Here is a 27011-nt window from a genome sequence, read left to right as displayed (position 1 = left end):
ATAAGTATTTAGTACTGATACATTTGTGACATAAACGGTATTCAAATATACAGTACTGTTACCCACGCTCTCTGATTGGCCACTGACGCGTTTGCCCAATCGCGTGACGAGCTGTGTCTTTTCTTTACACGTCAAACAGCCTGCAAACTACCTGGCGTTCTAAGACAAGCTCTAACCTTAACCAACTTCGAAAGAGTCACAGTGTAGAAACAGGCGTCGGCCAATCAGAGAGCGTCTTACCAGAAATGCGGCTAGGTTTCGAAATAACGCTTCAGTGTTTCAGTGTGCGCGCCCCTATTTCACGGAATGTAATGTGAGTAGGTCATTTAAATCATAATGGCAAGCTATCAAAATGAATGTAGCTACCGTAATTCGTAACTGTTAACAATACTTATGTGAAACAGCTGCGTAGGTTTCATTGCTTTAACTCTGGATAAAGACAGTTTAAATGACAAGGTAGGTTCATGATCTGACTTGGCATGATTATTAACGTCATTATACAATCTGAGAATCACTTATTTCTACGACCGTGATCGTGATCCACCCCAGCTCTGTCTGCTGACAAAACAAAAGGAGACTGAACCGTGAGAACTCCATGACCTGTTGGCTGTTTGTTGTGCTTTGAGAGGTCTACAATAGTTCATGCATGAATGGTTCTCTTCTGTGCTGGTCTACAGATTGGCTGTCTCAAAGGTGCTATTTAACGTTATTTATTGATTGATTGATTGATTGATTGTTATTAATAACAGATAGCAGAATGGGTACAATACAGTACAGCTCAATGCACACAATTGTTAAGGGGATGCAGACCAGAGAAAGACTTTCGTCTTGTTTACATCAGGGTCCCCCATTTTCAATTCATCACAACATATGACATACAGATAGACAGTACTGCTACATCTATACATTTTGACATACCAGATTTACAAATACAGTACTGTTTGTGATACTGTTTGAGACTGTACATAGAAGGTGGTTGGGTGGGTGGGGTGGATCCTAAAAATGTACCCACTAAGCTAGCCAGACAAATGGGTTATTTCTGCTGAGACTTCTGTCTTAGTTTCAAGTTTTCAAGTTTCTTTAATATTTGTCATACAGAAGTACAGAATACTTTTATACAAAATGCTTCTTACTGTTACGCTCCAGAGACTGTGCAAGACAAGATAAGTATGAAATAAAATAACATAGTAAAATTAGAAGTAAAAAAATGAGGTCACAGTGTTCAGTTTAGACATATGTACAATGTTCGATGCAGAATAGACGTAGTTACCATACAATATACAATACTGTGCAGTGTACTAATATACAATACTATATAGTGCAAGGCAGAAATGGGACGAGGTGCAATTTAGGTACAATTCACAGTAGGTGTACGAGTTGTAGTGCAAATCCTTTATCAATAAATATAAAGTGTAAAGTGTGTTTGTGTGATCTAAAGTGTGGAGAGTGGGTGCTGCAGTGTGTTGTTTGTTTGAGTGAGTGTGTGCGTGTGGGTGTGTGTGCTGTGTGCATTTGATGGTTGTTGCATAGTGTTTATTGTTCGTTTAGCAGCCTGATGGCCTGGGGATAGAAGCTTCTTCTGAGTCTTTCTGTGCTCGCCTTAAGACTAGTAGATCAGTCTGCAACTCAGTCATCATCATTATGCCACAACAATGTGGAACGCCCTACCCAAAGCTGTAAAGGAATGTGAATCACTACCCACCTTCAAAAACACTCTCAAAGAACACCTACGGGAGACTGCAATTCAAAACTGGCCCCTACAAATGTCCTAACCCAACTTTGTACAATAAAGACCAAGCATGGCTTTGTCAGTATTCCAATGTACTCAACCCCCCCCCCCACCTCCAATGTACAGCCCCACCCAACCCCACCCCACCTACCCAACCTCCTCCAATGTACAGTTTCTATGTCAAATGTAGGTCAGTATTCCAATGTACAGTGTCCCCCCCCTACCCAACCCCCCCCCCCCCCACCTCCAATGTACAGCCCCACCCCACCTACCCAACCTCCCCCAATGCACAGTTTCTATGTCAAATGTACACTCTTTTTCTGGATTTTTTTAGTATCACAAACAGTACTGTATTTGAAAATCTGGTATGTCATAAATGTATAGATGTAGCAGTACTGTCTATCTGTATGTCGTGTGTGTCATATGATGAATTGAAAATGGAGGACCCTGATGGAAACAAGACGAAAGTCTTTCTCAGGTCTGCATCCTCTTAACAATTGTATGTATTGAGCTGTACTGTACTGTACCCATTCTGCAATCTGTTAATAAACTTTTCAATCAATCAATCAATCAATCAATCATACATGTGTCATTTAGTCATTGGTATTAAACAATGACTTTTCCTTGTCATCAAATTGTTTTTCTTCAGCAGATTGATGCCCTTCGAAATACATAAAAGAATGTCAGTTTTTCCACAAGTTGCTCTGAAGCCAGAAGTCCACGATTACCTCAGAAACGTATTTCAGAACAAGGAGGTGAGATACACTATACGTTCTACAATTACATGTAGTAGTGTCTAGATCCCATTGCCTCAAAGGACCTTGGCTGTGACCTGTAAAGGGATGAATAGGATCATAGCACACCCTCCCACCCCCTCCTAATGTACTGTACAGTTTCCTCCCCCTCGATATTATCTGTTAGGATCTCTGTTTAACAGTACTGTATATTTGCATATCTTGTATGTCACAAATGTAACTGTTACAAAGGGTCAGATTAAACCGAATACATGTATTTATTTATTGATATATATTGAATAGTATTTGTATATCGTTTGATATCCCTTGTATATTCCTTGTACATATACACGGAATATCCCTTTAGCCTACTATAGCCCATAATAGTTCGTTCTCCTATTGGGCAGCGCCCACCAGGCGCCAGTGACTTACCCCTAGAGCCGACTTGAAAGCTACCGACAGGACTTGTCTCAACATGCCCGCTTCTGCCCAGGGCTACGAGACAGTGAGCAGGCTGGCACTTGATTATTCCCCGTACATATACATATGGCGTAGGTGAATACTGAGTTAGTTCCCCTTTTCAGTTCGAGTTGGAGTTCAGTCTTGTTCAGTTACCCAAGTGACGTCTCACCCACTATGCAACGTGCGGTAGAGTAGGGCTCGTATTGCCTCAAATAGAGTCGTGTTATCCTACTACGTTTGTTCAACGTATCGTTCGCTATTTACTAGTAAGCCTTCATTACGAGTCAAAGACCACGTGAAGTGGGTAATTGTGTGTCTACATAGAGCACTTATTGCCGCGTGCTAATAGGATAGTAACGTCAAGTTCAACCGTGGACCACCGCGCACCGGAGGATCTCCCCGGCGCCAGTAGAGCCACTTTCCGGCAGGATTACTATTATTATTATTCATTGCTTTGACTGTGGCTGCTGGAGCAGAGAACCGTCTACCCCGCTGCTGTGTGGGATCTACCGTGAGGACATCATTCGAGCCCGTCTCAAGGAGATACTCCACGGCTTCACCTGTGCGGCGCGCACCCTGGGATTACAGCTGCCGTTTTCATCCGCTGCTCCAGGGAGTAAGATCGCCCCCCGAGCAGGGCTTGTTGAAGTCCCTGTGGAACCCATTGCCTTTGCATAGAGCATCGCCTCCCCCTGCTGGCTTACAACCGGTAGTACCCCCCTTTCTAGCTATCTCCCCAGAGTACCAGAGATATAATTCCTAATATCCATATTGACTTGCCTACGCACATTCTTTGCCTTATAAGCGCATCTAAGTAATGTAATATAATACCTTTGCTGTAATAAATATTCTAAACGAGTATTTGTGTGGAAACCGTTTCATTGTGGAGGAGTTCTCATCTGATATACTTGTGTACGGTATGGCCAGTAATGTACATAAGACGGTAGTGGTTTAATGATACCATACTTGATTAATACAGTCAGGGAATTGTACCCCTCAGTTACAATTGGTCCTTCGAGCCGGATAATAATTAGCGTAATATTAATATAATATTAATATTGACATGGCCGATGACGAACACTCCACAAACGGTTCTCCTAAGCTAGATCGCCCGGAGCGCAGACGGCAGCCACCTCCCTATCTAGAGGCATACGCTGTCAGTCCAATACCTAGCTTTAAAGGGAAATTAAATACGGATAAACTAACTAAAGCGGATAGTAAAATTATGTCCGACCCTATCAACCAGGCTACCCCGCCAACAGAGGCCCTAGTGGGTTCTAATGTAACTGACCAAACTCACGGTGGGGACCAGGAGGGAACTGACACGACTTTATCCCCAGACAACGCCGACGAGGTAGTCCCCGGAGCGCTCCAGGATAAAGAAAGCCCTCCCGGGATGGAACCCGACCCACCACAAGAAGAGACGCGCACCCAGGAGATGGATCTCCTCGGTACGCAACAGGAGAACGGGTCTCCAACAAGTACTGCCGGGAGCCGATCGCCCCGAACGGCGTCTTCCCCCAGCGCGGCGGACAAGATGCTGGCGCAAGCACTCATCGCCACCCTGGCAGCCTCCACCGAACGCGATCGACTTCAAGCGCAACAGACGCGCGAGCGCGAACATTTTGCAGGCGAGCGAGAGCGCTTCCAGGCGCAACAAAGGAGTGAAGACGACCGCATAAGACTGGAGACCAGACGCCTCCAGACAGAAGAGAACATTGAGAGAAGCCGCGCCGATGCACAGCACGCCGCCGCCAATGCACAGCACGCCGCCGCCAATGCACAGCGCGACGTCGCAAATGCCCAGCGCGACGCCGCCCTTGCACAGCGCGACGCCGCCCAGGCCAGCGCCAATGCGCAGCGCGACGCCGCCAATGCCCAGCGCGAAGCAGCGCGCGACGCAGCCCATGCCCAGCGCGAGGCAGAGCGCGACCGGCTGCAGGCGGAGCTGATGGACAAACTGGTTGCCATGGCGACACCCCCTCACTCCGCACGGAGCTCTCAGAGATCGTCAAGACATGGGTCTAGGACACATTCCCCTACCCGACGAAGCGACCCGGGACCCCGCCAACAGGAGGATCCTGTCCACGTCTCCGAACCCACTCCCCGGCCGGTCCATACGAGACCCAGCAACCGGGAAGAACCGGACCACGCCGAGAGACTGAACAGAAGACTCCAGGTCCTAGCAGAGGGAGAGGAGGAGGAAGAGGAGGAATGTCAAGCCGACCAGCAGCAACGTACTCTGGCCCAGGAGGCCCAGTACAGCCCCGACCAGCAGCAACGTACTCTGGACCAGGAGGTCCAGTACAGCCCAGAAGTTAGCCCCGAGGCCCTGCGCTACAAACCCCCGACTCCACTCACGGGTGAGTTTGACGCACCGTCAGCCCCGAGGAAGAGCACCTGGGTACCCGACCTTCGGTACCCACCAAGTACCAGCCCAAGACGACACGCAAGAGGAGACTCGCCTAGGAGGCCTCTTCCCCAACGCTCACCGATGTGCCAGTCATCCATGGCATCGTACCTTGGCACACCGACGTTTCCAGACTTCACCCATGAGAACCGAGCACAGTACACGGAGCTACGGATGTGCTTAGAGACAATGATGGTTGATGTAGCTGATGAACGCCACAAGTATGCTACCCTATTGAAGCACCTCAAGGTGCCCCGAGCGCACAATATAGCGCTGGCCTATGCCAACTCTACTACCCCATACACAGCGGCTCTAGCAGCACTCGACCAACGTTATGGACGCGTATGGGACTATGTGATACAGGAGATAAGAGACATTGACCGTCTCCCCCCAGCCAGAGACAACGGAGCGCTAGATGACCTGTCTATCAAGGTACAGTCCCTGGTAGGGATGCTGGGGTCCCAAAAGGAAAAGGGCATCTACGAACTGTACGCTAACTCTAACGTAGAGAGGATATTAGAGAAGCTCCCTCCCGCCCGACAAGAGCGCTTCAGGCGGCAGAGAGACTACCGCGACCCCAACGGTCCAGAGGCATCCCTCCTAGACCTATCTGAGTTCCTCGCCAGGGAGGTCAGTAGCCTACGACTCGACACGTTCGTATGGAGTGGACCAAGCCCAAGACTCGGACCCCGGGGACAAACGGATAACCGCCGGTTGGTGACCGTTATGCACCAAGCCGAATCAGTACCACACAAGAACCACAACACCCCCTCGACGAAAGAGGACCAGTGGAAGATTGAGTGCCAGTACTGTGAGGGAGAACATCGGCTGTACCAATGCGACACCTTCGGGAAGCTGACCACGGACGAGGTGAGTCAGTGGACCAAGGACCACCGCCGCTGCTTCCGCTGCGCGCGCAGCCACCTGGCATCTGAGTGCCGCTTGAAGAAGAAGTGCAGCAGGTGCGGTGGCACCCACCTGGAGGTCCTGCATGACATCAACAGGCGTCAGCCAGGACAACAGAGTGGGCCCGTCGCGGTAATGTACCATGCCGAGGCGGTGGCACCAGCACCAAAGTTCCACCAGACCGCTCCCTGGTGTCCCGACTGCTACGGCAGACACTGGGAGCCACGGTGCGACTCGCACCATATAGATTCTACGTCACCACCCACAGGAGTGCTCCACATTGACCAGCATAGCGGGACCCCCCGTGTGCTCCTCAAAGTGGTCAGAGTGCTCCTGAGCTACGAGGACAAGGTCCTGGACACTTACGCCGTCCTGGACGATGGGTCTGAAAAGACTCTCCTCCTCGCTTCCGCAGCAGCCCAGTTGGGCCTGCGAGGTGTCAAAGATACAATGACCATACGCACCATCAGAAGGGACCAGAAGACCATAAAGGGTGAAAGGGTCTCCTTCAAGATAGCAGCGGTGGACCAGCCCGAGAAGCAGTATAGTATAACTAACGTCTTCACTAGCCACGACATAGGCCTGTCTCAGTACACCTACCCCATCCCACAGCTGATGGCTAAGTATGTGCACCTACGTCAACTACCTATACCGCTTATCGACGGCGCCACACCGACCCTGCTCATCGGCTCCGACCACGCGGACCTCATTCTCCCAATTGAGGCGGCCCACGTCGGACCCAAAGGATGCCCAGTCGCGGTTCAGACCCGACTGGGATGGACGCTCCAGGGCCCCCTCTACGGACTTGACAGTCAACCCACGTCTACACGCTGCCTACACACAGAGGCGAGCGACACCGGCCTCTCCCCCGTACAGCAGAGGCTATTGACATTAAGCGAGAGGCCCGTGAGAGAACCGTGGGCACCAGAGGGAGTTCGGAACTCCACCCCCCTCAGCTGCGCTCCAGACGTGGCTGACCTCGAACCCAGCACCCCAAGCGACTCCTTGACGGGGCGGCCGGGACCGGCCCCTCCTCAGACGGGGTACAGAGCAAACAAGAGAAACAGACGGAGGAGGAGGAGGCACAGCCAAGCACAGATCAAAGCAGTCTCAGGCCCGCTTCCTCCCAAGCCCCCCTTCATCCCGTCTAGTCGTCATGACCATAGACCAGTCACTACCCCGAGCTGCGTGGCCGGCCGGCCGCGTAAGCAAAGTGACCACTGGTGCCGACGGAAAGGTCAGAGTGGCAGAAGTGCTCGGCCAAGGGCGGACCTACAACCGACCCGTGGCGAGGCTGATAGAGTCGCCAAGGCTCCCCGACTCGCTTAATGACGACCATGACCCATGACTTTGTGAACTGACCGACCCCTCACAACGGACATTGAGTAGTGGACAGTGCGGTTAATCTGTCTCTGCTTAGCTAATTAGGTGGGACTAATTAGGGGGCGGCTGTTACAAAGGGTCAGATTAAACCGAATACATGTATTTATTTATTGATATATATTGAATAGTATTTGTATATCGTTTGATATCCCTTGTATATTCCTTGTACATATACACGGAATATCCCTTTAGCCTACTATAGCCCATAATAGTTCGTTCTCCTATTGGGCAGCGCCCACCAGGCGCCAGTGACTTACCCCTAGAGCCGACTTGAAAGCTACCGACAGGACTTGTCTCAACATGCCCGCTTCTGCCCAGGGCTACGAGACAGTGAGCAGGCTGGCACTTGATTATTCCCCGTACATATACATATGGCGTAGGTGAATACTGAGTTAGTTCCCCTTTTCAGTTCGAGTTGGAGTTCAGTCTTGTTCAGTTACCCAAGTGACGTCTCACCCACTATGCAACGTGCGGTAGAGTAGGGCTCGTATTGCCTCAAATAGAGTCGTGTTATCCTACTACGTTTGTTCAACGTATCGTTCGCTATTTACTAGTAAGCCTTCATTACGAGTCAAAGACCACGTGAAGTGGGTAATTGTGTGTCTACATAGAGCACTTATTGCCGCGTGCTAATAGGATAGTAACGTCAAGTTCAACCGTGGACCACCGCGCACCGGAGGATCTCCCCGGCGCCAGTAGAGCCACTTTCCGGCAGGATTACTATTATTATTCTTCATTGCTTTGACTGTGGCTGCTGGAGCAGAGAACCGTCTACCCCGCTGCTGTGTGGGATCTACCGCGAGGACATCATTCGAGCCCGTCTCAAGGAGAGACTCCACGGCTTCACCTGTGCGGCGCGCACCCTGGGATTACAGCTGCCGTTTTCATCCGCTGCTCCAGGGAGTAAGATCGCCCCCCGAGCAGGGCTTGTTGAAGTCCCTGTGGAACCCATTGCCTTTGCATAGAGCATCGCCTCCCCCTGCTGGCTTACAACCGGTAGTACCCCCCTTTCTAGCTATCTCCCCAGAGTACCAGAGATATAATTCCTAATATCCATATTGACTTGCCTACGCACATTCTTTGCCTTATAAGCGCATCTAAGTAATGTAATATAATACCTTTGCTGTAATAAATATTCTAAACGAGTATTTGTGTGGAAACCGTTTCATTGTGGAGGAGTTCTCATCTGATATACTTGTGTACGGTATGGCCAGTAATGTACATAAGACGGTAGTGCAGGGGTGGCCAACCAGTCAGAGACTAAGAGCCACAAAAAAATTACTGTGGTACCACAAAGAGCCACACCATATACCAGCGTTTCTCAACCTTTTTTTTCAGTCACGGCACCCTTCATGTGTTTATAGGTCTCAACCTCTGGCCTCTGAAGTTGCTAATGTCTTTTTTATTTGGGCCTCACAGGGTTAAAAGTACCCTGTGAGACCCACGGTTGCAAAATTACAAAATCACTTTTAGCCATTTAAAAAAATAATGTTTATTTAAAAAATGTTAAAGGGGAACTATTTTACTATTTCTTTCACTATTTGGGCACTTTTACACAATTCCTGTGAGTCTATGGAACACCTAGGTTTTTTTCAAAAAAAATGCATTGTTTTGTATTTCTAATCAAGTACTAAAAACCGCATTTTTCTACCTCAAGATCTTAAGCCGTTTTGAGGCTGGGCTCCAACCACTGTGTGGCCTGGTGCCAACTGCCACATCAACTGCCACATTATTATGCAGCTGAGAAATCTCTGACATCACAGATATGCACATTTTCAGATGACTCAGTTCAGTGAGGGTGAATATTGTGAGAGGAGAATTGGAAGAATTCGCCAATATGAGAATTAGAGACATATATCCTATTAATATAAGTCCACATAGCTAAGAAACAATGGTAAACACTGAAAAAAGCCATTTATAAGATAGTTCCCCTTTAAGCACATGTATAGTCAATTGGTCCTGTTGTTCAGCCTCACAATGCTATTTGATAGTAAATGTGTTTATATGTCCCACCCTCTGGCCTCTGAAGTAGCTAATTTCTTTTTAATTTGGGCCTCACAGGGTTAACCTCTTAAGCCAGAGATATACAGTAAAAGTGTATATTTTCAGCATTATGTTTGTTTACCAATTATTTTAACTGTTATTAGTGAAATATAAGATTATAGAAATCTCAGGGCATTGAGTCGGAAACCGGCGCATATTGACAGGAGGAAGTGGCACAGCCAAAAGTGAGTGTAGTCTTTTGAAGGAAGAGACTCAGGGCTTTCAAATTTCGAAAAACTACCCTACCCAGCTCACACCAGCCCCTGTCAATCATCTGACTTCTGGATTTACTTTTTAATTTCTCTTATTTTTTGGGATTATCTCCCACAAACCTGAACATTATTGCCATAAAACAGAACGCAGTTAGTTTCTCTACCTTTCTGTGAACGTCTTGCAAAAAACGGTGTTGCAATATGATGAAAAATGGTGGAGAAATTTACATTATAAAAAAGATGGCAGAATTCAGTACTGTATCTACAAAACCTTCTGTTTAATCATCTTCCCTTTATTCATTTGCTTAGATTTTTCAGGTCTGGTCAATTTTAGCATGGTGTTATTTACAGTCAAAGATAATTTTTTTTTTAAATAGAATTGATATTCTCCTTTGGTTAATTACAATTTACTCAAGCCTAGTAACAGACACACTATTTCTGACACTGATCCATATATGTCCCTAGATTCAGATACCAAGAACATGCAAATGGACCATTTAAAAAAAAATTGTAAATGTTTATTCTACGTCCTTATGGAATGAGTGACATAAAAAAAAAAAAGTAAAAAAAAAAAAAAAAAATGTAATTTTCTTTTTATGGATGGAAGAGCCGCACATTGACGGGCAAAGAGCCGCATGCGGCTCGCGAGCCGCGGGTTGGCCACCCCTGCGGTAGTGGTTTAATGATACCATACTTGATTAATACAGTCAGGGAATTGTACCCCTCAGTTACAGTAACAGTACTGTATACCTGTATGTCATGTATTGTCATAAATGTCATGATATATATCCGTATATCTGTATGGCCCCCGTAAATGTACAAACCCCCCCTCCCACCCACCCCCTCCTAATCTACAGTTTCCTCCCCCTCGTATGTATATATTTTCTGTTAGGATAACAGTACTGTATATTTGCATATCTTGTATGTCACAAATGTAACAGACACTGTATACCTGTATGTCAGAAATGTCAAGATATATATATATGTATGCTGCTGCTTATGTCATTAATGTCATTATGAATTGAAAATGGGGGACCCTGATGTAAGCAAGACGAAAGTCTTTCTCTGGTCTGCATCCCCTTAACAAGTGTGTGTATTGAGCCGTACTGTATTGTACCCATTCTGCAATCTGTTAATACAGTTTTCAATCAATCAATCAATCAATCAAGCAACTTTGTAGGTGGAAATTAGGACGAGTTACGCATTTGCAGCTTGGTCAACAAGTGACGATCCACTTCCAGGTCACAAGGTCCTTCAGGGCGGTGGACTAATATTGGCTGGGTTTGAACTTCTGTTTTGTAGATTATACTCACTAATACTTGAATCAAGCCAGGTTTCTGAAACACAAAAAACACTAGCTTTCGTGGTGTTAACTAAGACAATTTTCGTCCATCTTCGGCAGCAAACTCCTGACATTGAGATGTAGAAAATGCAAGCCATTTGCCAGAAAGGGTTTACATAAGTGTTGTAGTGGTTGAGACAAGGTGTCGGACAGTGGTACAGGACCCGGATTGGGTTTAACATTGCCAGACAGCGGGGCGCTCCAGTAGCACACCACATAGCGCGCTGAGTCGCGAAGCGGTGGTCCCGGGTTCGTTTCCCACACCCGGTGACCATATGCCGCATGTCTTCCCCTTCTTCTCCTCCCGTTTCTCCCTCTCTCCTCTGTCGGTCCTGCGTGGCCAAGAAAAAGCTGTCGGTCCTGCGCGACCAGGAAAAAAGCTAATAAAAAGCTAATAAAAAAAAAAATACATTGCCAGACAGCAAGAGCAATAAAAGAATAAGGCATCTTTTCCTACAAGAAGCATCCTTCGCCAATAGAGAAGTCAGAAACATTGCGAGGTGCATCGGATTTAAAAAAATTCGATGCACTGTGTGTAACTGAGGGGTACAATTCCCTGACTGTATTGATAAGTATGGTATCATTAAACCACTACCTGCTTTATGTACTTTAAATACTGGCCACACAGTACATGATGTAGATATGATGAACACTTTCCCACCTGATGAAACGAAGTCCACACAAATGTATAAATCGAATATTTTATATAGCAAAGGGTATATACAACGTTCACTTAATGACATTTATGATTTGAATGCACTTGTAAGGCAAATGAGTATTCGTAGGTAAATCAACATTGAATGTCCAATCTCTGGTTACGCAGGGAGCAAGTATACAACCTGGTTCTTTAGGGAACTATAGCGATGGTACTTAAATGATTATAGCTGGATACACTAAAGGGGGGTCCCGCTGGTTGTAAGTCAGTAGGGGGGGGGGGTTAGGAGAGCCGCTGGCGATATCCCATCTGGCCGACGATTTCTTGGGAGAATTCAGAGTGCTGAACACGGTGCCCACAGAACCTCGGTCCACAGATGAATACAGCTGGGCCCTCTTGTAGACGGTAGCTGCCGGTCCACAACGAAGAGACGTGAGGCGACCTCACTCGGGGTAGAGCGCCGTCTCACCTGGACTCCTCTTGGGGGGGGTAGTTCCAACACTCAGCAGTGTTGGCCGTTATCCATGGCATAATCAAAGCACCCAAAGCACGTAGATAATCCAAGCCGTGGAGGGCTCGCCGTCGTCCGGGTGAAGTAATCCAATGTACAGGTCCACTCGTCCTGGCCCAGAGCTCCTCGGATGCAAGCACCACACGTGGTCTGCCCAGCCTGGTTAAGACTCTAGATAACGCCAGGAACGATGGGGGTACTGCTCACTTTATAACTCTAACCGAACGATGCACCATACATAATAGACTATTATTAACTTAATAGAAATACGTCCCACTCGACGGTATAGTGCCAAACTATGACAATTCAACTATTAATCCACACGATGTCTCAATGCCTATTCTGAGGCCAAGTAGGCCATACTGCACCACACGTGCGTCGTGGGTGAGGCTTCACGTCTGTTACTAGGTTGGAGGGTAAAGGACTAATGGACTAAAAAGAAAGTTCTACTTTACTTGCGCCATATATATATGCGCTGTGAACAAATAGTACCATTCGTATTTCGCCAGACGTATTCCTACGCGGAACCGGGCTTGTAACGACATGTTCGTCGGCACGATTGAACTTGAACCAAGGGGCTTGGCTGCTGGCGCCAGGTTCTTGTCCAATGGTAGAATGAAACTATTATGGGCTGTTAGTAGACTAAAGGGATATTCAGTGTATATGTACAAGGAATATACAAGGGATATCAAACGATATACAAATACTATTAAATATATATCCACAAATAAATATATATATTCGGTTTAATCTGATCCTTCACAACACTGTGTTTATTCTTTCCGAAAAATGTGTGTGTGTTCTGTTTTTGGCTCAGGTGTTGGCTGCAGTGGAGAGTGAGCAGGCAGAAAGCAGGTTCCAGAGGCTTCTGGAGTGCCTGTCCCATCCGCCAGCGTACACCTGTGTCCGGGCCAGTACGCACCTCGCCCCCCTAGAGGAGATCAGGCACAAGCTATGGGACAAGCTGAAGCAGGTCTGCTTTAAGTCGTGGAACAATATGAGAGAACATATTTGGGTTTGTGTATAATTCTATGTGTTATTTGGGGATTTATACCCCACTGTAGCCTTAATGTATCCAGGGAAGATTTTAATTGAACAAATAAATAAAAAATGTAACCAGGCAGGTAAATTAAGAATAAAGTCTTATTACAATGACGGCTTGGCGAGAGGACAAAAAGGCCTCTCGAAGGGTAACAGAGAAAAAGGGGATTTTTTTTTAATAAACCAAAAAGAACTCAATACTATTGGACACAGACATCACAGATGTAAGGTAAACAATTAAAACACACACCAACCAAATACAATTACAAGGTATGACATGAAGCAGAACAGACAATTTACATGACAGTTGCAGGTGTGTGTAAACGACTCTGCGATAAGGTTGTACGATATACCGATACTAGAAAAGTATTGTGATAACCAGCCATTAAAAATGCTCCAGTACTCCATTTTATTAGTATCGATACTTTTGGAATAATAGCCTGATGCTTTTCTACGAGTTGAGTGGATGCGTGACTGGAGCAGTGTGTGTGTGTGTGTGTGAGAGAGAGCGCACGCTTTGCGTAGTGGGCATGTCAACTATGAGCTGTGATGAACACACACTAAAGCAGTTTTCCACATTGTTGGTGATTCTGCCTAAAGCCAGGACTCGACAGTGCGAGCATTTCACTCCATTTGCAACAAAAAATATTAATGTTAGCCACTAATGTTTTTGCTGTGGATACGTTTTAGAACCGGTATCATGATACTTAGGCTGGTATCGGTATCGAAGTCAAAATATTGGTATCGTGACAACACTACTCTGCAATTGACTCCTTATTTGCTGAGTATCTGTATATGAGTATATATGCTGTATATGAGTGTGTGCTCTTTTTCAGCGACACCCTGCTGCGTGTTATAACTTATAATAAATATAATTACAAACATTCTCTCCTGCAAGCTTCCCAGCACAAATACAGTCCTCTACTGTTGGCCACTGGGCAGCTCTACTGGAGCAGACAGGGGTTCAGTACCTTGCTCAAGCACAGTTCAGCAGTAGTTATTGCTGGATGGGAGAGCGTCATTCATTCTCTTCCCCAGTCCAGATTTCCTTCTGCTGGTACGAGGGTCAAACCGGCAACCTTCCTTAACAGTGGGGTGCCCTCTTTTGCTGTCAAAAGATGAATTGACAGTGGCTCAGGAGGTAGAACGGTCGTCTGGTAATCAGAAGGTTCCCGGTTTGATTCCGGCTCCTCTCGGGCAGCGTGTGTCGAAGTGTCCTTGAGCAAGACACTTAACCCCCTCACTGCCCCTGATGAGCAGGTTGGCACCTTGCATGGTCGCCTCTCCCATCGTGGGTGTGAGTGAACGGGTGAATGTGAGGCATAAGTTGTAAAGCGCTTTGGATAAAAACCGCTACATAAATGCAGTCCCATTTATATGAATGAGCCTGAGTTCATTCAGAACTTGACTTGTCTTCATTTGCAGCAGCAGATGTGTGCTTCTTCAACCGAGGAGTTCACCGCTGAGATCCTCCCGCACCCGCTCCTCCCAGACGTGCTGCTTCTTCCCATCACTGGGCCAAGGTATGCGAGGAATGCCAGCGGAGAGTCGACCAAGTCCAAGGCCACTTTATGGAGCACGCACAGAGGCCCGAACCCCCAGTATCCTTCTCCCCAGTGGGACCGAAGCTATTTGGGCCGAGGCCAAAACCTACAGAAATAGAAGATCCTCTAGACTTACACACAATTATGGGCTCAAAAAGACACACAATTAGATGACATGTTAAACGTCAGTCGCCGTCTTTTGCGGTTGGCATGTTTGTGTGAAAACAGGAAGATGATATCATGTTTGTTTGTGTGTTTGAATGCTTTTTGTCCGCTGTTCCCAGGTCAGTGAGCCAGCTCAGTAGTGAGGTGGTCGTGGGCGCCCAGTGTGGCAACGCTGTTCTGAGGGGAGCTCATGTCTTCGCCCCGGGGATCGTCGCCGCGCCCAAGTGTAAGAAACGTCAATGCATGAACAGACATGATCTGAAACAAAATCGAAATACGAAATACCAATCTAACTATATTCTATATATTTTATATATTCAAACTATATATTCCTGAACCAGCATCATATCCTCGGTCCTCGCTCCACAATGGTGGAATGAACTTCCCACCAGTCAAGACAGCCAAAACCTGGCCAATTTTCCGCCATTGACTAAAAACACACTTCTTCAATCAATATCTGAAATGGAAGAAAAATAAATACTAACCTTTGTACCTGTCTTTTTCTATCATCCACTTTGCTACAAAATAATCGCCCCTTGCCTATATTATTACCTACTATGCTAATATGTCTATACTACTATGCACTCAACAAGACTGTAGCACCCAAGTTCAACACTGTTTGACGGACAATGTTACTTAGCTGAAAGAGTTGTACCCTTCCTGCTGACCTGTTATACAGAACTTGTAAGTTGCTTTGGATACAAGCGTCAGCTAAATGACTAAATGTATATATATTTTCCTTTTTTCCCTCAGATACTGTGTGGAATAGAAACTTTGAAGTGTCTTGAATCCCTGTTATATAATTGAAAATTATGTTAAAAGAGCCATCATGCTGCTTTATAACCGTAAAGCATCAGTTGGTTACGTTCAGATGGACGAGGCCAGTGATGTTGTTGTGGGCTCTGGGGTAACTTGAGGTTTTTACCCACGGTGCATTTCTTCTCAGTCATGAAGTCTGGAGACGCCGTGTCCGTCTTCTCCGACCTGGAGGGCAAGTGCTGCCGAGGAGCCAAGGAGTTCCAGGGAAAGACGGTGTTCCTGGGAAATGGAGTCGCTGAAATTGACCGAACCAGCCTCTTCTGCTCAGGTGAACCCGTCAAGTAGGTCGACTCTAGTTGCTGTTTAGAGAATACAAATTGTATACCGGTTCCCTACATTACTGTGTGTAAACTCATTAAAAGCAAGAAAGCAATTGTTGGCCGTTGTACTCCAATAAATTATAGTCTATGGGTTAGACTTCTTTACACTATCTTTCCCATAACTGTATCATACATGTTCTGGTTCAAACACTATGTCCATCATTGTCAAAGTGGCTTTGAGCGAGACACTGACTTGAATTTTAGTTTTATTAGGACCTCCTTTAGCCAATGGCTACTCTTCTAAGAGTCCTGAACATTAAAACATATCATTACAAAAATATACATATAGAAAAACCAGTAAATAAGGTAGGCCTACACAAAATACACATTCTACATTCATACATATATACTACACTTACAAGAAATCGGTACAAACAAACGATACAATAAAAGTTAGTAAGTAAAACCTAGGACAAACAATTATCAAACTACCCTCCTGATAATATAACACAGCCAAGACATCACAATGGACACCCCACACTCCCCCATCCATCATATCACTTACACTCCACCACCTGAAACAATCTTAACATGCTTCTTAAAATCTTCTCTAGATAAAATTCTGATAAAGGTAACCTATTCCATAAAGTCATTGCTCAATAGGAAGATTTACGTTTACCACTTAAGTATTTACGAGTAACGTAATCAGATGTCAGTCTTCTAGCATTGATTGAATGCCTATTCCTCACCAAGTTATACCTGGAGTTGATCAATGTTGGCCTCTTCCTGAGCGAAGAAGACCTATCGATTGTATCCCTAACTGATGACATGGACATTTGAATAAGATTCTAGTTTTATTTTGTGCTATCTGCAGCCTCATAATTTCACCCTTCCTGGCACTTCCCCAAACCTCTGCACAGTAAACCATCTGACTCCCTATTAGTGCTAGGAGCTACTGGATTTAACGCTTGGCGCTCTACGTAACATACATGCAGTTCTAGTTATTCTCTTGCTTAAATAAGAAACATGAGATGATGTCCGAGACAAACATTCATCCATCTGTGTTCCCACTAGTCTATGCTCCTTCACCTGCTTTATGATTACTCTCTCTGCACTGAGTTGTAGAGCGGATTCTGAACCCTCACCTGCACCATGTGCCCTCTAATGAAAATGGAAATGCATGTGCTACTTGTACACGTATGAGCCTCAGAGTGCTGTGGGGGAAATGGAAAACAATGTGGCAACTGGATGGTCTGAAATGTCAAAAGGTGAAGGATGTACTGTATGCCACCATATATCACAATGTTGCTTGATTGGAATTATGGACCTTATCTGACCCGCTCAAACGATTGGCTTACACTTAAGTCTGCCTTTTGTTTTAATGCACCAGCTTCCTGGAATGATCTTCAACTCACACTAACAATCAATACCCCACTATCCTAGGGGCAATTAAAAAACTTTACCTCAGTATATCTTTAATTTAATCCGTATTTTTTTTCTTTCTCTTTTTACTTGTGTTTCACTTTTATATGTACTTGAACTGTTTAAACTTTAATCTTGACAACATTGCAAATGAGGGTAAAACCGCAATGTTCATTTTGAGGATAAATAATAGGTTTCAATATATGCTGTATACTGTATATATAATAAACTGTTTTTTCTTTGCCCATCAAGAGGTCTCGGCATCCGAATGGTGGAACCAATTTACCAAAGCCCTTCATTTGATGGAGTTCTACCCAGCCTGGCCTTCCTACAGGTAATAGTTCCTTCCATGGTCTTTTGAACCATGAGGCTGTGACCAGAGGTCCTCTTTCCCTGAACCTTACTTGTACCATCATAACGCATCATAAAGGCCAGTGTGAGATATACAAGATAAACAAGATATACCTTTATTGTTCTGAGGAGTCACTTGAAACCTAATCCCCTCAAATCATGACAGTGGCTCACGAGGGTGAGCGGTTGTCTGGTAATTAGAACATTCCTGGTTCGATTCCGGCTCCTCCCGGGCAGCATGTTGAAGTGTTCCTGAGGGAGACACTTAACCCCTAACTGCTCTCGATGAGCAGGTTGGTACCTTGCATGGTTGCCTCTGCCGACGGTGTGTGAATGTGTGAGTGGATGTGAGGCACGAGTTGTAAAGCACTTTGGATAAAAGCGCTATATAAATGCAGTCCGTTTACCATTTACCATTGACCATATTATTCACACGGCGGCCAGGAGGTGGGAACAGGGTGGAAAGGAAACCAACCTGAGTGTAACATAAGAGCAATTTATATTCTATTCTATAACATAGTATTGTTTGATTTCACAGTCCTGCGCCCTCTTAAGGTACCTTGAATCTGAGAGTCCTGAGTATTTCCACTGTCTTTGTATCGGACTATAGAACCTTCCCTCTGTGGTGGTGGGACACGTCCTGGGGCCCCGTCCTGGAGAACGCATCCTGGACATGTGTGCTGCTCCCGGGGGGAAGACCTGCCACATCGCTGCCCTCATGGGGGACAAGGTGACACTTCTACCAGGGTATCTGTCTTAAAGTCTTAAAAAGTCTTAAATTCATAATTCTCAATTTAAGGCCTTAAAAGGTATTCAAAAGTCTTAAATTAAATGTGTACAGGTACTACATTTTTGGGGGGCAGCCCGGGTGTCGGGAGATTAAATATATGAAATGTTTTTGTATTCAAGTCGTTGTTTTTTGCGGGGCTACCGGGAGTTTGGTGCATCTGGCGAGAGCCTGTATGGAATGTGTGAGAATTTAAATTGGCGCAGTGCAGCTGCCAGTTCAGTGTCGCCATGTGTTTCTTTTGGCTAGTATGGTCGTGAAATTGGTATTACATTTTGCTAAGTGGTATTAAAAAGGACATTTAACTTGTTGAAACCTGCAGATACCCCGTTTAAACTGTTGGTGAATCTTTTCTCTCACTTTGGTAGACATTTTTGTGAAATTATTTTAGAGCACGTACCTTCACACAAATGGTTGCTCACCTACAGTAAAGTCTCAACCTTTGCCGTGTCTTGCTCCATGAATGAGCAGTTGATTTCTATGGGTCACACTCATGGATGTGAACCATATCAAACAACTTGGTAGCTACAGTTATTGTGCTAACACAATGATGCAGGAAAAAACGATCAGGTTCTATATTCCAGTAGCCTATATACCGGCAAACATTACAATATACATTATATACAACAAACATTATATATACGGTATATGTCAATTTTGACTGTTTGACTGACAAAATGATTAATAGTGGCAACCAAAGATCTCTGGGGCAGTGGAAGTTGCTTTACCGTACAGTCGTACCGTTAAGTCGTCACTCAAAGTGAAGCATCATTTTAACTGGTTGGATAAAAGGCATTCATTGTAGACTCCAATTGTGTATTACAGCTAATATACCAGATGGTGGAGCTGTTGCTCTTTTTGTTTCTCATTTTGTGATTTGATCCCCCCCCCCCTGCTCTGTCCATCTTCAAGGGTGAAGTAGTCGCCCTGGATAGGATCCGAAATAAGATCGAGCGCATTCGTCAGAACGCCCAGACGTTGCATCTGGACTGCGTCAAAGCTTATTGCTTCAACAGCACTCGGGCTGTGAGCAGTGACCCGGCCCAGGAAACTGAAGGTACGGGGAGACGGCACAGGCGCCATGTTGGCTCCTGTCTATCTGTTTTGAATAAAGCCAGGACGCGGTAAACACCAGCTCTGTTTCTCCAGTCTGGCCAGAGAACTGAAAGTGTCTCTGGCTCAAGCGTTAGGCTCCTGTTCTTTGTTGGGTTTCAAGTCCAATGTTTTTTACCCCTATTCATAAGCCTGTCCACTTTTAAATAAAAAGCCTAAAAACAACACTCACTGGTATTCTCTTCACTTATTTACTGAATACATTTAGCAGCAGCGTGTTTAATGGACATCATCAGCAAACGAGACCGCCAGAATGTTTGTCTGACATGCCACCGCTAAATTAATTCATTAAATAAATAAATTAGTGAATAGTTTTTCACTAAGTGCTGTTTTTTTTTCTCTTTACATTTTGCACACTTCTGAACTGGGCGTGTCAATACTTTGACCAACTAACCTCCAGTTCTGCGATCTGATTGGCCACTGACGTTTCTGGTCATGTGACATGTGCGCCAATCTTGTGACGCCTGTTTCTATCACTGGTTAAGCTTAGGCACTCTTTCGAAGTTGGTTAAGGTTAGAGTTTGTCTTAGAGCATGGCGATAGAACACCAGCCCTGATTCCAAACTCTAACCATAACCAACTTCGAAAGAGTCGCCTAAGCTTAACCAGTGATAAACTAGGCGTTAGGTAGTTTGCAGGCTGTTCGAGGTGGAAATAGGCGCAGAAACAGGCGTCACGCGATTGGCGCACATGTCACATGACCAGAAACGTCAGTGGCCAATCAGATCGCAGAACTGGAGGTTAGTTGGTAAAAGTATAGACGCGAACTGGGCACCCGATTCTATTAAATTCTTCCACAGACTGGAGCTGAGCAAGGTCCCTTTTCCCTCTCTGTGTCCCAGGACCTCCCTTCCCCCCAGAGAGTTTTGACCGGGTGCTGCTGGACGCCCCCTGCAGCGGCCTGGGACAGAGACCCAACATGGCCTGTACCTGGAGCCTCAAGGAGATCTGCTCCTATCAACCACTGCAGCGCAAGTTATTTCATGCAGTATGTTTTGAACACACACACACGTCACACACACACACACGGATACTTGACACACAAACAAAGATACACACACATTTATGTCTATGTAGTCTGTATTAAATAGGTTTGCATTATGTGGATGCATTTCATTGCATCGATCAATCGTCACCGTCCCCCAGTAGATGGCAGTGTGGGACAGTAGGTTGTATCATTTCATTCTGGTGAAAAGCTCATAGGAAGAATCCACCCCAAAACAAAATTCACATGTTATTGTTACGATCTTTAAAATCCTATTTGTGAACATGAACACCCCCCCCCCCCCCCCCCAGAAAACACAGACTGTCGCCTAAGTGTCATTTTATAGACCTGCTCTGTTGACAAAGAGTGAAAGTCTGACTTATAGCATGTTTGTTTAGCTTTCGATCCTAAATTACTTTTATTACAGTACTGTGCAAAAGTCTGAGGCCACTTGACAATGTTCAAAGTTCCAGTATTTATCTCCGCTGTAATGTTTTTGTTATTGATATCTTCATTATCTTGTGAACGTTCCCAAACAGCTCCTTGCAGCACACCAGCCATTCCATGTACAGTTCCATTCCATGTACATGCATTTGTTAAAGTTCCACCACCAGCACACTTGGTTCAGTGTTAATCAACACCTTATTGAGTTGAATCAGGTGTGTATATGTGGCGGACTTTAAAGGAACACGTCAACATTATGGGAAATGCGCTTACTCTGCTACTATGCGCTTGCAAGATAGCCTAGCTCAGCACGAATTAATGGAAGCAGATACGGATCAGTTAGCCTCTCCCGGAGTTTTAAGCTAGGCTAGCTGATCCGTATCCGCTTCCATTTGTTTGTGCCAAGCTAGGCTAGCTTGCAGCCGGATAGCTTTCTACTGAACTCACAGAGAGGAAATTGGTATCTATCTTCTTGTCTGTGTTGCTTAAATATAATGCAGATCTTAATCTTAAAGTTGAACTAAAGTCTGGAGAGAGAAATATGTTTATATATCGGCAATTCGTTTACAAAACAAATGTCCAATACATGTCATTCTTACAATTATTCATTCTTATGTCATCGTAATTCAAAACAAAATAATTTTGAGGTACTGTGAACCAAACACCTACAGTAGAATATGCTAATGAACTAAATTGCGATATGACAATGGGCTACACAAAATATCTTGCCTTTACACAACCACTGTGAAATAGTAACTTTTCAGGTATCTTTCTTTTAAATCTTTTTCCCCCTCCTTCTTTTTTCCGATTTTTCTCCCATCCCACTGTTAGTCATTATGCCAATTCCCAACCCCCTTCCTGGTTGTTGCGCACTTTCCCCTACTGTTGGTCCGAGAGGCCGGAGACTGTCACATGCTTTCCTCCGACGCATGTGCAGCCAGCCGGCAGCCAGCGTGGCCGCGCAGATTCTCACCGGGAGAGTGTAACGTGTGGAAGGTCGCACTACCTCTCTCCAGATCCTACCCTTGCTGAGCAGGCGCCCCGACCGAACTGTAGGGGTCGCTGTCCACAACGCCCAGGACCCACCCACGGCTCCCCTCCCCCTAACTCAGCCAAACGAGTTAGTATAGCGATCAGCCCGAGCCAAGGCAATGCTGACTCTCCGGGAGTCGAGACCGCAGCCTCTTGCATTGGTGACGAGCACAATCTCCGCTACGCCACCTGACCGCCCCAACTTTTCAGGTATCTTTCTAGCTTTAAACTGTGTTCCAGGGACACAATTAACCACACAGTGCACCTTTAACTCTCTAGTTTCCATCTTTGGGAGAGACAAGTCTCTGGGGGTCACAAATCTGGACTCAAGGGACCACAACCGTGAACATAAGTAGATTGTGTTTTAGGGTGGATTTAGCCAGCAGATGGATTACTATGGGGAGATTAGAGACCAGTGTGTAAGGGACATCATTTATCCCAGTGGTTCATAGCGCTCCATCAGAGAGGGAGAGAGGGAGGGAGAGAGAGAGGGAGAGATAGAATATCACATTCACAATGCATCAATCTATAAAACGATATTAATTAATGATATTAATTAAAACTGTTAATTGAATCGATTTATAAACAACGCTGTGAATAATGTTGAGTGAGGTTTTTATTGTCAAGTGAGGTTAATAATGTCGAGTGTGGTTTTTATTGCATGTATCCAATTGTTGCTGACTCAAGCAGTCCTGTCACGCTCACACATGTCACATCTATAAACTATCTAAATGGATTGAATCAACCTGAACCTAACGTGATCAAAATGTTGCGATTTTATGGTAACATCAACAAAATAATCCAAATTGAATGGTCATTGGATTAATGATGTCATTGGCACACACATACACATACAGTATATCTGAGCTCCTGTTTCATTGCAGGCGGTGCGGCTGTTGAAGAGAGGGGGGGTCCTGGTGTACAGCACCTGCACCGTGACTCTATCAGAGAATGAAGAGCAGGTGGCCTGGGCCCTTGATACCTTTCCCTGCCTCACGCTACAGCCTCAGGTAAACACACACACACACACACACGTTCACACACAAACATGCACTGGTATTACTGTACTTGTGAGGATATTGCATTGACTTAGATTCTCTCCCTAACCATAGCTTTATTCTAAACTTAACACCTTGTGATGACCAGCTTAATGTCCTCACAACCCAACATCCGACATGTTGAAAGTACAACTATTACAACACACACACACACACACATAAAAAACCCACTAATTGCCTGTGTTTCTCAGGAGCCTCACATCGGAGCAGAGGGCATGCTGGGAGCCGGCCTGTCGCCCGAGCAGCTCGGCCTCCTTCAGAGGTTCAGTCCCGAGCTGAGCTGGAACCAGAGCGGGACGCCTGCCTCCGCGGGACCTCCCGACCCCCACCCCTGCCAGGCCGACAAGGACACCATAGGCTTCTTCATTGCCAAGTTCCTCAAGGACTGACTGGAGAGAACCACGGAGCCGCGTCTCTCTCTCTCGTGGGCCATCTCTCTCTCTCTCTTATGGGCCATCTCTCTCCCCCCCCCCCCCCCCCCCTCTCTCTCTGGTACGCCAGGAGCCCTGAAGGCACGAGGCTGCAGAGACAGCGGTGTTTAAAAGACGAGACACTCTGCGCGGCGAGACGGAGCGGTGTTCATAACACACGCTCCGCGCGTTGTTTACAACATCTTCCCCTCAACGTCTGCCCGCTCTCTCGAAATCGTGGGCCATATAGGGATGAGCTTTATAAACACTGAGCGCAGGAGGGTGGGGGGGGTCTGGGCTCGAGGGGGAAACAATTTCCAGGGGAGGGAGGGAGGGAGGGGGAAGAGAGAGAGAGGGAGAGAGAGAGCACAGGGACAAAAAGGGGGGAGAGCAGCGAGCGAGTACCAGCGAATGGCAGTGCTGCTAGCGTCGCCATGACAACAGTGACGACACAGCTGCCATGGTGACAGTGGATTTGCTGGCTCTTCACAGCGTAGATCAGGAAGTAGCATGCAGAAAGAGGTCACGAGAGGTATTAACAATTTACTGCCTTTTAGTCGTGGTGTATAGACAACACGGAGCACTCAGGCCGCCGGATGCAGGAGGCGGGGCCAGTGTGTAACTTGCTGCTCCGCGACTCAATCAGTGCATTCACTACACTCTAAAAACATTTTTGTTTTCTTTTTACTCTATACGCCTCCCTGGAGTTCACAAATGCATGACATTAGGAGACGGAGCTTGTGTATGAGTTGCTACTCTCTGAATCGGTGCATACACAATACCTTTTTATTCGCCATATTTCTCTGAAATAAAATTGTTCTCCCAAGTTCACAAAATGTGTGACATTCGTTTGCTTTTTTCCCCTCCCCATAATCATTTCTGACATTTCTATACATTGTAACTGTGAATACCCACCGTGGTTCCTACTGTTGCGTTATCAAAGCCTCTGTTTACATCAGAGCACTGTATGCGCTCACTCATTCAATCGGTGGAAATTCAATAGTGTTCATTCATCAAATGGAAATTGACAGTCAAACTAACGTAACCTATAGATTTGTGCCTACGGCTCACTTCTGGGCTGTGCGGGCAATCACACATCCACGCTGGGTTCCAAAGACCTTCACAGTGACCTCCTCCTCCTCCTGGGAATACCATTAGTCTTGACTATCAATCCATCAACAAAATGGGCCCGACACCGGCGTGGAGAAATGACATCAGAGCCAACAGTAACTCCACTCCCCAAATCTATCGCGAGCCATCAGCTGGCAGGGTCCACCTGTTTTCTATGACGGTTTCAGCGGAATCGCATTGCTAGGCGGAAAGGTTGAACCCTGGTTTTTTCCCATTTAGAAATGAGCAAACATTGCAACAGGAAATGGACTCGGGTCAATTTAGAATGTTTGTGTTGTCAAGTTGAAACCGTCTATAGTGAAAATGGATGCCACGTTAGCTGGAATCATACTCTTGAACAAATACAGGTCAAGATAAAGATCCCTTCTGCGGAGTTGGGAGATTGGAAGCTTGGAATGTCAGTCAGTGTCGGTATTTCGGTGGCCTGTGTGTGCAGATACTGGGGGAAGTGATTCGTCTTCCTAATTTAGGTCTGACATGGTCTGATTTTTTTTTTTTACTTCTAATTTACATGCTATACTATGTTATTTTATTTCATACTTATCTTGTCTTGCACAGTCTCTGGAGCGTAACAGTAAGAAGCATTTTGTATAAAAGTATTCTGTACTTCTGTATGACAACTATTAAAGAAACTTGAACTGATGACGGCAGGCAGGTGGCTTTACCTGGGATTCTCAGATGACGTATTTATAGACGTGGCACTTTTGTTTATCCGTCTCAACGCTCATCTGATCACAAAACGCCCTACTCCCGAGCACTGACTCATCCACGCTTTCATATGGACTGTGTTTATATAATAGCGCTTTTATCCAAAGCACTTTACAACTTATGCCTCTCATTCACACATTCACACACCGACAGCTGTAGGCGACCATGCAAGGTGACGACCTGCGGTTAGGGGTTAAGTGTCTCGCTCAAGGACACTTCGACACGCTGCCGGGAGGACCCGGACGACCGCTCTACCGCCTGACTGCCACTGTCTCACTGTTTTCATGCCCGTTTCAACTCCTTATCCTAACCACGACATAACTAACCACAACTCTGAACCCTAACCTAGCCTCTTGTCCTTGGATAGGGAGAAACAAGGATACACACAGATACATTTACACACACTACAGTAAATCTTCACCAGTTGAAATTCTTGTCCTCCACATCAATCCTTTGTTGCCAAGTTTATTCTTTGTATTTATACATTATGTACATACACATGTACACTGTTAAAAATGTGTCGTGCTACCACAGTAGCATAGAAATGGATTTTTCTTTTATATAATAATTATCAGGCAAAACAAAACAAACTGGGAGTTGGTGGATAATGTAAACCGAGGGGTAGAGTGAACCATCTCCACTTTGCCAACCTAAGATGCTTACCGTGTGTGTTCAACTCAATCTTTCGAGATCGTGCATTCATATAAAATACAAGATATCTCGGAAAATCTGACTCTCAACATTGACCTCAAGTAAGGTGTGGACCCACTGTACTGAGCGGTGCGGTGCAGTGACTGAAGGACCGGCTTCACTCGAGCAGAACGTTCCGTCTGCTGATCAACCCAGTGGTTTTGAATTTGACCCACAACGTGGAGCAATTGGCAAAGTATTAGAACATATATCTATGTCTGGCAAACCTTTGCGATTGTTTCAATTGACGATGTCACACCTACGTTTTATCTGTGACGGGGCATTTTGAGGATACCCCAAAATCGAGAATCGTCAAGCTAATTCCACTATGACGTGCCGAGATCATTTACCACAAAAAGCCATTAGAAAAAGGGTCAAACTTAAAACACCATCTTTTCGAAGACGGGTCGGGTATGAAGACGTATGAAGGATAAGTGACGATGGCATATCAAATGTTTTTTTTCACTTGACACAGATGTCAAGTGCAGAACAGAGAGGGTGTATCAATGTTATAAAATGCTTCTGGACCCTTTACAAATAGAACAGTACTGCATTTAAGACAGGAAGTTGTTTCAGAAATAGTTTTGTCTCGTAAGGGAAGACTAAGGTGCGCCTTAGAGGAGGCATCGATATAAGAGGACCGAATGTTTTTAAATCATTTATG

General features: G+C 45.6%; 1 protein-coding gene across 6 annotated transcripts; it reads left to right on the top strand.

Annotated features, from left to right (window-relative positions):
• Window positions 1–282: 282 nt before the first annotated feature.
• Window positions 283–24086, top strand: nsun6 (NOP2/Sun RNA methyltransferase 6). Of its 6 annotated transcripts, none has more exons than XM_084326084.1 (12): window positions 283–456; window positions 2382–2484; window positions 13205–13402; window positions 14854–14951; window positions 15257–15363; window positions 16084–16237; window positions 17891–17972; window positions 18600–18719; window positions 19689–19833; window positions 20732–20877; window positions 23235–23360; window positions 23600–24086. In XM_084326084.1, exons 1-12 carry the CDS (start codon window positions 449–451, stop codon window positions 23795–23797), a joined length of 1485 nt encoding a protein of 494 aa, XP_084182210.1. In that variant the 5' UTR covers window positions 283–448; the 3' UTR covers window positions 23798–24086. The 6 variants fall into 6 exon arrangements, with proteins under 6 accessions (XP_084182210.1, XP_084182209.1, XP_084182213.1 ...); XM_084326083.1 differs by having other exon boundaries at window positions 2379–2484; XM_084326086.1 differs by lacking the exon at window positions 283–456 and adding an exon at window positions 590–693 and having other exon boundaries at window positions 13205–13360; window positions 14857–14951.
• The last annotated feature ends 2925 nt before the right edge of the window (window positions 24087–27011 follow it).

This window comes from Notolepis coatsorum, assembly GCF_963971535.1.
Source record: "Notolepis coatsorum genome assembly, chromosome: 12".
In the NCBI taxonomy this organism is placed as follows: Eukaryota; Metazoa; Chordata; class Actinopteri; order Aulopiformes; family Paralepididae; genus Notolepis; species Notolepis coatsorum.
This window is presented reverse-complemented; position numbering and strand designations above follow the sequence as displayed.